Raw genomic sequence first — 13,376 nt, forward strand, 5'->3', positions numbered from 1 at the left:
GCACCCCAATAACAAAAACGATATGAGTTAGGGGGTTTTCTTTCAAAGTAATAGCTGCCTCTGGTTATACATTTTGGTTCCACATCAAGTATTCCCATATTGTCATTGTGCCCTTTCGATAGACACGTTCTACCTCGAATACTACATATTTTAAGTTAGTATTGTTTTACGCAGTTTTTAGCATTATTCGCAGTAACCTATATATTACTTACTTCGTAAAGTCTTCACCGAACGTCCGCCATATGTATAAAGCCAGTCGTCGTTTAGGCGTAACCAAGCGACGTCATGTCTCCTAAAATTGTGACGTAAACAATGTCATTGGAACAATTAACGTGACGTCAAATTGTATTGTCAGTTATTTAAGAGATAAACCCACTCTCCTACCCAGAGTTTCCTGCGGCCGGCAGCCAGCCAGCATAGTGTTATGCTGAGTCACCACTGCGTCGGAGTGAGAGATAAACCTACTGTGTTTTGAAATTTGATGTAGTCCCACTGGCCACTGTAGATTAGATACCTCTTTATTTTAATTTGGAACCGAGCGCTTTAGCTCCGACGTACAGTTTGGATCTCATTCTGTGAAGGTTCATACTCCAATGAACTCACACAAAGTGAAAGTCAATTCTTGAATAATTAAATTTTCGGTGTGTTCATTGAATTTCTTGCATTCTGATTAACTGAATTGGTCACGTGTTATTGAATGCTTTTCCCAATGAATGCAAAACAATTAGCAACGCCCACTGAGGCAGACTACGGAATGTCGGGTAATCCCAATATTACAGTCGAGGGAATTCCCTTTCTGCTCACGTGTATCGTCATGCACGGGGCATTTAGCGAAACTCATGCTAATTCATTGTCCAAACAAGCATTTGAGACCGAAGGCCGAGAAGGAATGGAACAGAAAAGGTGCAGGCTCCCTCGCCTGTTTTTTCCCTGTCATATATACGACGTCATCAAGTTGCGAGCGCATGTTCGAATCTACAGAAATGACGTCATGATAAGACAATGCTTCATTGTGAAATAAACCACGTTTCGTTCGTCATTGTTCTTTGCGATTTATCGCGTAGCTATCTTATTAGTCAAGAGAGTTTGATCTACGATGTATTAGTCATAATTATTTACTCGATTGGTCAATCTCATTAGATATATTACTCCGACGCGTGGCCTCTCGACGTGAAGATCTGAGGACACATCCAAACAAGGTTGGGTCAGGTGAACTCTGACCACTCAATCAAAAACACTCATCTACCCAGAGTTCCTTGCGGTCAACCTAGCACTGTCACTGAGTGAGTGAGTTGGGTTGAACGCCGCTTTTAACAGTATTCCAGTTATATCACGGCTGGTCAGCTTAATGTGGGAGGAAAGCCCGAAGTGATGCAGGTCTCAGACGTTTACCACTTCGGTGAAACCCACGAGCACGGGTATGGTGCTGACAAACCTAGAAACAATCGGGGCGAATCGGGATTCGAACCCACAATCATAGGTTTCTGGCGTGCCCAAGGGACGCAACTCTGCACAGCAAATTGCGGCACCTTAGACGACTGGGCCACCCGTGCCCCCTCATGCTGAGACATCCCCAATCGCAAGAAGGAGGTGTGAGTTCTTGAGCCAATCAGATGTAAGCTTTAAAAAAACCGATTCGGTTATGTCGATCTTAGCCAAAGAAAACCCACACATGACACACATATACCCACGACACCATATTGTGTGCAGACGCCTTGGCTATCAGAAATGAACGGATGTATAAAATATCCACAATATGATGTCGGAGTTGCTAATTTTCCTTCGGATTTCCCCGATTGTATTCGATTTCGAGATACAACGTACAGAAATCAAATATGCTTGTCTGAATTAGGGCTGGGAAGGTTAACTCGGTACTCGGGTCGGATGGGTACTGAGTAGGACCCGGGTACCCACAGAACTACCCGGACCCGCGGTTAGTCACGTGATTATATTGTTTAATGGCAAAAATTATCTAGAACTCTGTGGTAAAAACTTTAAGTGACAAATGTTCACATTTCTTTCTGACTATGCACACATTCCTCATGACTTTATATGTTTGCATAAAGATAAAACTTCAATCAACTTCAGTGTATGCATGACCAGATAATTTTATACCTATATCTAAATACATTTTGACAGGAGTACGGTCAAACGTTTCCCAATCGGACATGGTGTACCTATCTCTTAAACCTACAGCGGATACCCGTGTAGTCGTCCCAGCCCTAGTCTGAATGTTCCGCTCACACCGTATGCTGCAGGTTTAAGACGTTTACCACTTTGACGAAACCGGTATGGTTCTGACAAACCTAGAAGTTAATCTGGGCGAATCTGGTATCCGAAACTACAATCAAAGGTTACAGCACGCCTTTATCACGCAACTTTATAAAAACGAAATGCAGATTCTTACGCGAACTCCGCTAACAAACCTTAGGGAGCAGTTCAGAAGATCAATGTCAGATAAAAATCGCAATTCCTCTTAATTTTGGGGGTGGAGGCATAATAGGTTTGCAAATTTTAGATGAAGCAAAATAATTTTTTAGGGCACTTGCAGCTCAAGTCAATAATAATAATGGACCTTTTTTCAGAAAATAAACGCATCTCCATCATAGGTTAAAAATGGAGACCTGGGCCCACTTACACAAAGCGATCTTAGCGCTAAGATGATCGTAACTCCCATACTTTAACATAGGCTTACAATAGTTGTGCTAAGATCGCTTTGTGCAAGTGGGCCCAGGTTTTTAAAGAAAACAATGATTGATAAATGATACCTTGTGGATGTCAACAATTTCATAATTAAGTTTTAGACGTAAGAGGGTATTAGTTTATCCCCCTATTTAATAACTGCTCACTTACCAGAGCTATTGTTTGGAATTCTGTTTCAGATGAAGCATTTGGATACGATGGAATGCCTTTGTGAATATTTTACGTCCGTTTCAGTTTCGTTTTTCAGCCGAATCGCATAAACATGACATTATGAAAGTAAGCACCTGGTCTTCGAAGATCCATCATTTGATATGATGGGTGGGGCCTGGAACAACTTTCCTCCAGGTTTTATCCCAAAAAATACATTATGCACTGGATGTCCTGAAACAAAACGTGTTTGGAAAGAAACAAAATTGTTGGGTTCCACCTTTCACACAATAAAATGCATGTTTTAAAGCAGTGACTACCAAAATATCCTGTCTCCAAAAAAGTATCACAGTGTGTGAGAGTGAGTACGACACATTTTGTGCCTTTTCATAATGTCAGAAAATGAAAACATAACTGTCATTTTGACATATTTTATTTTTCATCTTGCATTCAAGCACTATACACGCACATTAACTCACTTTATCCATTCAAGAATTAAACATTTATATACACGTGATATATTCACAAAAACAACCAAAAACATGTATCATGAAGCATTTTGATGTCACATCTGGTGACAGTTGACCTCACACCTTGCCTAATGCAGTGGAACTTGGAGTGAGTGAGTATGGTTTTACTCCGCTTTTAGCAATATTCCAGCAATATCACCTGGGGGGACACCAGAAATGGGCTTCACACATTGTACCCATGTCGGGATTCGAACCCAGGTCTTCGGGGTGAGGAGCCAACACTTTAACCTCAAGGCTACCCCAACGCCGCAGTAGAACTTTGAACAGTAAAAACCTGTGCCTATACCTACCTTAGCTAAAACTATGAGTTTTACTTTAAACAGAAGCTACTTTGATAAGTTGTAAGTTATATACACTTCTGGTTTATTGACCTTCAATCTCAGCCATAAACTGCTATCACATATGTAATGTTTTATCAAATTCCTATAAAAAATGTTCAAGATATAGAATATACACAAGCTTTAGGGGATGTCTATGTCCCACCAGCTGACCTTGACCTTCAACATCACCCAATCACATGCAAGAACATTACTTCTTGCAAACTATGGTTGTGTTACAAATCAAATTTATCCATATCACACTAATAATACTTCCGGAACTAAATTTATTCACCAATTATTACATGGATAAATGACCTTCAAAGCGACCTTGACACAATTAAGACATGATAAGTGTTGAGTTAACTGAGTGCAAAAACCTTTGGCATTTTAATGAATTCATCTGAATTTCATTACATTTGAACCATGTTTCAAAATTTGACCTCTAGTGATCTTGACCTTTACGTGGAAGGCACCAAAAATATGATTGAGACCAAACCTTAGAGATCATGTTTATTAAGTTTCATCAAATTCAGTTCATAAATACTCAAGTTATGATATTCACAAGCTTTATTGATGCTTGGTTCATGCTTTCGTGCGAACTTCAAGGTCAATACAATCAGGACAGAAAATCCCTTAGAATATAGGAGGAATATCAGGTATGAAGTCTCTAACATCTAGGGGGCCCGGGGGGCCCAGTCATCTAAGGCGCTGCATTTCGCTGTGCAGAGTTGCGTCCCTTGGGTACACCAGAAACCTATGATTGTGGGTTTGAATGCCGGTTCACGCCAATTATGTTTCTAGGTTTGTCAGCACCATACCCGTGCTTGTGGGTTTCACAGAAGTCGTGAACATCTGAGACCTGCATCACTTTGGGCTTTCCTCCCACATTAAGCTGACACGCTGTGATATAACTTGAATACTGTTAAAAGCGATGTTAACCCCAACCCACTCACTCACTCTAACATCTGTCTTTGGCAGATGGTTGAGAAAACGAATTGCTGCAGTGGAGCTCAAATTCGAGAAACCACAGGGGCTGCTTAGATATAGTTCACAAACAAACAAAATAATTAACACTGTTTTACAAAAACAGCCATGACTCCAGACCCATATCCACCACAGATATATTCAGCAATATCTCTTCGGCTGGAACAGTGTTCAATCAGCTCCACTTTACTAAATCTACCCATGCCATGAGTTTCCACTAGTCTGTATCAAAGCCTACATTTCAACCTTGCCATTTCAAGCCTACTATTCTTGGCTCGATCATGGCGCTACCCAGTGTAGAAAACAAACTGTGCCCCTTGTGATGAAAATGCGATATCCAATCACATCACTGCTATTATTCTGAATAGCTCCAAAATGATGTCTACCACAGCCGACGACCTGGTCGATCAGTTAAAAAATAAGGAGTGAGTGAGTGAGTGAGTGGGGTTTTACGCCCCTTTTACCAATATTCCAGCAATATCACAGCGGGGGACACCAGAAATGGGCTTCACACATTGTACCCATGTCGGGAATTGAATCCGGGTCTTCGGCGTGAAGAGCGAACGCTTTAACCACTAGGCTATCCGACCGCCCCTAACAAATAATGAAGAGAATTTATGGATGTCCACTTTTTTTATCATGAGGTACACAACATTTCGGAGTATATGCTTACTCCTTCATCAGGTGAATGGATGAGAGTATATACATGTACCTGAATGACGAACAAAAGTAATAAGATAACAAAAGCATCCATTCACCTGATGAAGGAGTAAGCATATAATCCGAAACGTTGTGTACCTCATAATATAGAAGCTGACATCCAAAAATTCTCCTTCTTATGTGTATCACTTCTAAATGCCTTTCAAAGACTTGAGAAAACAAATATATTTCAGACTTCATCCCTGGCAAACAAGATGACAAATTACTTCAGTAAAGATACTTATTAATGCCACACTTACAATAATAGCAATCTCATTAAAATCAGATCTTAGTTCTTGCTATTGCTAAACAAAGGTCTGAGGACATCCCATTATGGGTCACGTCAGAACGACCTTTCATCCAACCAATCATAGCGTCACTTACCAGATCATGAAATTGACAGTCGGAATGTGTTTTCTAATCATGCGACCACAAAATATTTAACACGGGGTATTCCGAACAACAGTTACGGGTTTTATGATTATATCCATACAATCTAGGCCATCTATAAGTCATTCCAGAATGTCCTTATCAGTTTTAACATTTTTAATCGAGAACACATCAAAATATGTTTCGAAGCGTAGTTGCCAGTTTGAAACTAGTGTCGTAAAGCTTGAGAAAGCTGCCTTCTGATTGGCTAATGTCGATTTCTTGTCAGTCATTTCATTGGTTAGTCAAAAAACGTGAAAGGTCGTTCTGACGTGATCCGTAATGGGATGTCCTCAGATCTTTGTTAAGCGGTAGCGAAAACTAAGATCTGATTTTAATGAGATTGACAATAATAGAGGATAGTCCAATCCCGAGCATGTCTGTTTTAGCACAGAAAATTAGGCTTGAAATGGCAAGGGTGAAACCTAGACTCTGATAGAGGCTAGTGGACACTCTTGACCCAGGAAGATGACTTTATTCAGGATACAAGCAGGGCTTCTGAACTGTTCTTACCTAGGTAAACCTACTGAAAAATCACAAACATGATATCCTGGACCAATTTCTCTTTTTTAAAAGAAACATTCCTAGTGATGTGTTTTCAGCTCTGTGCAAAGGTGTCCAAAGCATGAATGATGTGGTGGACCGTCAGCTGGAAACAGTTCCGCATACACTGATAGTGTCAATTTCCTGTCAAGTAGCTGTCACTCACTGTCATCAGCTGATGGATGTCAGTGTCTGAAGTAGTAGTCTATAGCAGTAGAGAACAGGGCAAATCCAGCTGCCCCCAGCAGGCCAGCCTTCAGTCCAGCTGAAACAATAGCAAAGGCTTCTTGTAGGTTTCATTCCAGGGCTTGACATTCTCAGGGCTTGACATTCATGTGATGAATATAAATAAGGACATGAATATTTTGGTGGATATTTTTATGAAATTGTGTCTTTGGTCTTCACTACAAAAAAGTATTCCCAAAAATATTCATGATCCCTAATGTTTTTTGTGCAGTATAGAAATAGACACTAGCCAATATGTGTACTAAAGAACAGATTCTACTAGCCAACTATGATTATACTTGCCCAATGCTCAAAGTTATAGGCTATCAGTTGATTTCCGATGCTTCACTTAATGTGTTGGTGAAAATCTTAAATATATGACATCCTTACTCCCATCAGATAACTCCCTGTGAAGATCTGACAATCAGTTCACAGTGGATTTTCTAAACAGACCTTCGAAGTGTCTAGATCCAAGGTATAAGTGATCATTCATTCAAAGGACCTCATCTGCATTCTGTATCTTGAAAATGAACATAACTAGACAGTTCCAATACAATAATAAAATAATACCGACCCTGTTATGATGTGGATATTTTATGCACCCTGTCCATTGAAGGAATATTAGTGTTCTGTGTGAGTTTGCCTTTGTTAAGAATTTTTTGACAAATTGGGAGTGGGAAAACAATGAAACTGAATCGTTTTACAAAGTTAACATCAATTTTCTCAAGAACTCAAGCATACTTCATTCAGGTCAAAGCTTATTCACCTAACATGACCTCGGACTCCAATGGAGGATTTGTCAGATCTCCATACAGAGTGGTATCTGGGCTACAATAGCTGATCTTAATGAGATTGTATTGGTAACTCCAACAAGTTCCGCATACACAGTTAGTGTCAGTTAGCTGTCAATTCCCCTGTCAAGTAGCTGTCACTCACTGTCATCAGCTTGGACTCCAATGGAGGATTTGTCAGATCTCCATACAGAGAGGTATCTGGGCTAAAATATCCCATCTTAATGAGATTGTATTGGTAACTTCAACAAGGATAATAACTCAAAGACTAAAACAAATTAACTTGGTCACTGTTTGAGTTGACTACTTCTCTGACCCTATGTCTTCAGAAATATGTCTTGCTTACCTCTCAAACCAAGAACGCCACCCACGATGCCCCCAGACAGTGTTCCATTCGACAACTCGCTCTTGCCTCTGTACTGGAACACACATGGTCAGGTGAGTTAAAGGTACTTGTAAAGACTTAAGTATCTTCTGTGTTTGAGATCAATGCCTATAGAATCATCCCTGAAGGCAGTGTACCCAATGATTTGATAATAATACCCTGTGGATGAACATAACCTTGCCATGAGTGAGTGAGTGAGTGAGTGAGTGAGTGAGTTGGGTTTTAACGCCGCTTTTAACAGTATTCCAGTTATATCACGGCGTGTCAGCTTAACGTGGGAGGAAAGCCCGAAGTGATGCAGGTCTAAGACGTTTACCACTTCGGTGAAACCCACGAGCACGGGTATGGTGCTGACAAACCTAGAAACATAATCGGGGCGAACCGGGATTCGAACCCACCTTGCCATGAGTGAGTCAGTTGGGTTTCATACCACTATACCCCTGCTATATCACAGCATGTCTGCTTGATGATTTGTTTGTTTGTTTGTTGTTTAACGCCACACTCAGCAATATTCCAGCTGTATGCCAGCGGTCTGTAAATAATCGAGTCTGGACCAGACAATCCAGTGATTGACATCATGAGCATCGATCCACGCAATTGGGATCGATGACATGTATCAACCAAGTCTACGAGCCTGACCACCCGATCCTGTTAGTCGCCTTTAACAACAAGCATAGTCGCCTTTTACGGCAAATGTGGGTTGCTGAAGACCTATTCTACCCTGGAATCTTCACGGGTCTCTGCTTGATGAGGGAGGAAAACCCGAAGTAATATAGGCCATGGAAGTATACCATTTCGGTGAAACTCACAAGAGTGAGTGAGTGACTGTGGTTTTACACCCCTTTTAGCAATATTCCAGCAATATCACAGCGGGGGACACCAGAAATGGGCTTCACACATTGTACCCATGTCGGGAATTGAATCCGGGTCTTCGGCGTGACGAGCGAACGCTTTAACCACAAGGCTACCCGACCGCCCCTAAACTCACATGACAAGTATGGTGCTGACAACCAAGAAACATAATCAGGGCGAACTTGGATTCCAAACCACAATCATAGGTTTCTTTTACACCTAAGGCATGCAACTCTGCACAGGAAAACTAACACTTAATTATCTCAGAGCTCCAGATAAGCTTTTGGTGTTGTAGGTATTTTACCCATGCATTTTAAAATCATTGGGTATCAGTAATTCTATCTGCGTATTCAAATTTCTGTTACCCACTAGTTTTTACACATGTGGGTATTAAAGTTAAATATTTAAAAACACTATTCAACTAGTCCCTGCAAACTGGTGTCGTGTGGGTTCGAGAGCTTTATAGGACTCAAAAATACCACGATACTTCCACAAGAAAGTGTGATGCCAAATGATCATGATGTAACTGTCATCATGGAGTTTGGCAAGGTTGACGGAATGCCTGTTTATAATTTCAAAATAAGTTGCTGATTTGCTAATCGAATACGCTGGGTTACTTCACAATATTTTTTGATGTGCACAAGTTTTATTTTTGTAGTGTATCTGTAATCTTCGTTGCATACTTGATACGCTTGGATTATATTTTACTGTGTATTTCTGCATTTCTGATGCGTATTTCACGCAGATATGCAGCTTATCTGGAGCTCTGTATCTATATGTCCTTTCAAAATTCACCCTTGACAAAAGGATTAAAAATTAGTGAAATTTCACGACAAAGTTATCTCCCCTTGGACCACCACATATCTTCTCAAAGTCTTTGTCAAATGTCTTGTAGGAGTAATAAAGATTGAGATTGTCAAATTTAAAATTTGGTTGAAGACAAAAATATGAAAAGCTTCAACATTGACCCCTGTGTATGATTCTAACAGCCCTCAGATCCCAAACTCACAGATTCCAGTAAACACTCAGTTCCTGCAAACATGCAGCCCACCACCGCAAAGTTTTTCCCGTAAGAGATGGATCGGAGCTTCATTTCCTTCAGCACCATCCGAGTTGTTGGGGTCTCTGTGCTGATTGTCGACATCGGGTCCACACCTGCTGTGAACAACCCAAACGCTGCTCCCACCCCAAAACCTGAGCAACAGAATGTCAACAATACATATTCAAACATATTGTTCAACATTGAAAGAATATTTGTGACTTTGAAACAAAACCTCACTTGTGCTGTTGGGGTCGTGGATGTAAGAACTACAGATATGTAGCCCAGGTACCATTCTGAATAACCAAATATACCCCACAATACTTGTGTGTACTGTAAATCTTGAAATTAACATGAGCGCGAATTAAATGCAAAATATCCGAGTGGTCTTTGTTCCCATTAACGATTAGACGGCCTTGCTCCACACTTTGGATAGCAGAAATATCAACTTGAATGTATACACAAACCCGGTTTATTGAGCAGCAGTTGTAACAAGTACATAACAATGTCGTTTAAAGAATAGGAATTACACAATAGGCATCCGGTGAGTTATCCCTGCTGGGGTGAATGAATGAATGATGTTTATTCTCGTAAATCACGGCAGTGATACAGAGATGTAATTGGATACAGGAATTAGATACAATAGGAGAAAACATGTCAGTGGAACATTTCCATACATGATCTTATATAACTCGCCAGTTTTAATAGAATTGGCTTCTAAGTAATGGACATCAAATGAGGGAATTTTATGGGTCAAGAGTTCTCCCCATTCGTGTCAAACTAGGCATCATTGACCACTCCAATCTGTTTATTGTAATTACGGAAGTGCTTTACTCAGTGCTAATAAACGGTGCTATTTGTGTTTGATTGGATTAAGGATGGATATATATCATTCCACTGGGGATGGGGTCGTGATAGTGGCATTGATTCTAAGTCGCTTTTTTGGCTAGGTGTCAGCAGTTGTATTAATTTGGAGATGCATAAATTTCAAGATTTACAGTACACAAATGTACCACAGACTGGCAATATATCCTCGCATACTGTGTTATCGAGCCCCTAAGAATTATTTCTTATTATGTGTCTAATATTCGCAATACACTAAAATTAAGTCTTACCTTTGAGAATATTTATTTCTGTTTACAACTAGATAGTCCAATAACAACATCTTGTTAATTTAATCTTTATAATACCTCGCCAAGTGAGACGGTGTCAAACAGGTGCCATCTTGTTGCCATCACCTAATTTTGAGCCCCTTCAGTTAAAAATAGATGCACAACATGATCAGTCAATTTAAATAAACAACCCTAAAGTCCCCCTGGTTGCCCTTTCTTTTTGGACATACCCTCCTTGGTAAAACCACTAACGGGCCTGGCACGCCTGTGTGCGAAATACGCATGATGTCGAAACGTACACGTACAAACACCAACTCTCACTCTCTCTCTCTCATGATCAGTCACATGACATTACAGACAGGAAGTTTACAAACAGCAGCCAATGCATCACCAGTGCATAGGATTGTTCTGAAGCAAAATTTTCATCAGATCAAATTATATTTAAATGTGCATCAGTGAAAAGGTCAAAATCCCAGAAATAAGCTTAAACTTACCCATCTCAAAATCAGAAATTAAAAGTGTAAACAAACAAAAAATCACAAAAAAATGGCATAACCTATATCTAAACTCAAATAGCCAAATCAAAAGAGTGCTCAGCAAACCACTAACCAAACCAAAAATTCTCCATCCATCAAAAATAATCGACAGAGTAATCACTAAACTCCAAACAGGACACACCAACCTATATAACCACCTAAAAAATTTAAAAAACACACTACAGGTAACTGCCCACACTGCAAACAACCAGAAACCCCAGAACATGCACTCATCCACTGCACACACTACCTAACACATCGAACCGCATTACAAACCACCCTCAATCTAAACAAGGCTCTCACTCTAGAAGCAATACTAAACCCACAAAATAAACTAGAAAAATTCAAGGCCTTAGGCGTATTCTTAATCAAAACGGAACTAATAAAACGCATCTAAAACCATAATAATCTACCAAATCAAAATCACATAAACAAACAATCACCATACCCAGCTCCCTTAGTTCTCCTCCCCAACCCCATCGGCATCTATATCTCAAAATTCCCAAATTCTATATAAGCAACCCCTAAAGCCCCCTCTTGGGTTGCACAGACCACCCTCGCCCCTTTCGGAAACACATTAAATGGCCTGGCCGGGCCCGTGTGCGAAATACGCATCAGTCGGAAAGCGCACGTTAAATCTCCAAAGTAAGTAAGTAAGTAAGTAAGTAAGTAAAAGGTAAGTTTTGAGGTATGTTTCCATTACTTATTGAATATCTTTCCTGTGTAGCTTAAAATTCGTAATGTAACCACAGTGGAAAGTGGCGAACACTTTGATGTTTTCACTTGGCTTTGAAGCATCTACCTTGATTACATCATAAAGTGTGTGGTTACATATTGTTTAAGGGCTCAAAAACATGTGGAGATATATACAGCCCTGATGTTAAAAAAGGTCTCATAGTGAAGATGTGATGTAAATGAATATGTGAAACAATAAACACTGATTGATATGTGTCGCTGGTCTAAAATTTCAAATGCAAGAAAAGGGTTTGAGTTTGGGTGTCACATACACTCAGTCAAGTATGCAGTATGCCACAAGTGTGCTGTTTACCTTAATACCCTACAATGTTGATTTAGTTCTGTTAATATTGTCTCACTAGGTTATATTTGCATATATACAGAAAGGTACATGAAGTAAATATCTGAAGTACATGTCGCCAATGACACCAACAGCAACTTATGTTGATCTAGAGAGATATTCAAAGATATTTGTTTCTCAAAAAGAATGTTGTCATATCATATATAAAAACATACTCTTTTTCTTAACATTTGGATTTAAATAAAATTAGACAAAGGTGACATTCACTGAATAAACTGATGAAATGGAAATGTAATGTCATCCTCGTGCCCTTGTAAACACGAGTGCGCCATTCGACTAGATTTTACGACACTTCAACCGTTTTTTCCAAACAGAAATAAACATGCCCTGATTTTAATGTTACCGTTACTTATCAATAATCTTTGTTAATTTTCACGTTGCGTAACTCCTTACCAATAACACAACTTGCAACTGATTTGAAAGTACAGCTCTCGAAGGCTCTTGAAATTATTATTTCTTCCTTTGACTTCGCCATCTGAGGAAATGTCCCGAGTGGCATCAAAACACGAGATCTGTGTTTTTTCTCACCAATCACATTGTCCAGAATAAAATTAAAGTTCTGCACATCTTTCATTTCGAGTTTTGATACATTTGTTTCGTCTTGGGATTCATGCATTCCCGCAGCCGTGCTCTCCATGGGCGCAGCCATTTTGCTGCGATTGAAAAGTGGGAATGAATATTTGACGAATACGAATTGGGGCCCACTGTGGGTTGTAAAGTTTAACATTGATAAAAAAATAACTTTTGAAAAGACACTTTTTCAGTATTTTTTCCCCAAAACGATAAATTCATTGTGTTTTTCGGCCGCTTCTGACTGATGTCATGCATCAGCCAAGTCACGAGCCTGACCACCCGATCCCGTTAGTCGCCTAGCTCTTACCACAAGCACAGTCGCCTTCTACGGTAAGCATGGGTTGCTGAAGACCTATTCTACCCTGCTCTTCAATGGGCTCACACTTGCGACCAATTCAATTTAGTTTTAGAG

General features: G+C 39.9%; 1 protein-coding gene across 1 annotated transcript; it reads right to left on the reverse strand.

Annotated features, from left to right (window-relative positions):
* Positions 1-3,286: 3,286 nt before the first annotated feature.
* On the reverse strand, positions 3,287-13,040 carry LOC139455496 (mitochondrial import inner membrane translocase subunit Tim22-like). Its single transcript, XM_071237046.1, has 4 exons — positions 12,785-13,040; positions 9,618-9,802; positions 7,718-7,790; positions 3,287-6,620 (listed from the first exon to the last, which is right to left on the reverse strand). The coding sequence occupies exons 1-4, from the start codon at positions 13,038-13,040 to the stop codon at positions 6,541-6,543; spliced, it is 594 nt and encodes a 197-aa protein (XP_071093147.1). The 3' UTR covers positions 3,287-6,540.
* Positions 13,041-13,376: the final 336 nt, after the last annotated feature.

Source organism: Haliotis cracherodii, unplaced genomic scaffold (assembly GCF_022045235.1).
Source record: "Haliotis cracherodii isolate W230 unplaced genomic scaffold, xgHalCrac1.p SCAF_11, whole genome shotgun sequence".
In the NCBI taxonomy this organism is placed as follows: domain Eukaryota; kingdom Metazoa; phylum Mollusca; class Gastropoda; order Lepetellida; family Haliotidae; genus Haliotis; species Haliotis cracherodii.

Bases quoted from the DNA above. Each gene is read 5' to 3' on its own strand.
- LOC139455496 (XM_071237046.1), bottom strand. From the start codon at position 13,040: ATGGCTGCGCCCATGGAGAGCACGGCTGCGGGAATGCATGAATCCCAA. The intron at 9,803-12,784 runs GTAAGGAGTTAC...TCTGTTGCTCAG, and splicing joins AGTTGCAAGTTGTGTTATTG to GTTTTGGGGTGGGAGCAGCG. The intron at 7,791-9,617 runs GTGAGTTTGGGA...TGTGTGTTCCAG, and splicing joins CTGAGTGTTTACTGGAATCT to TACAGAGGCAAGAGCGAGTT.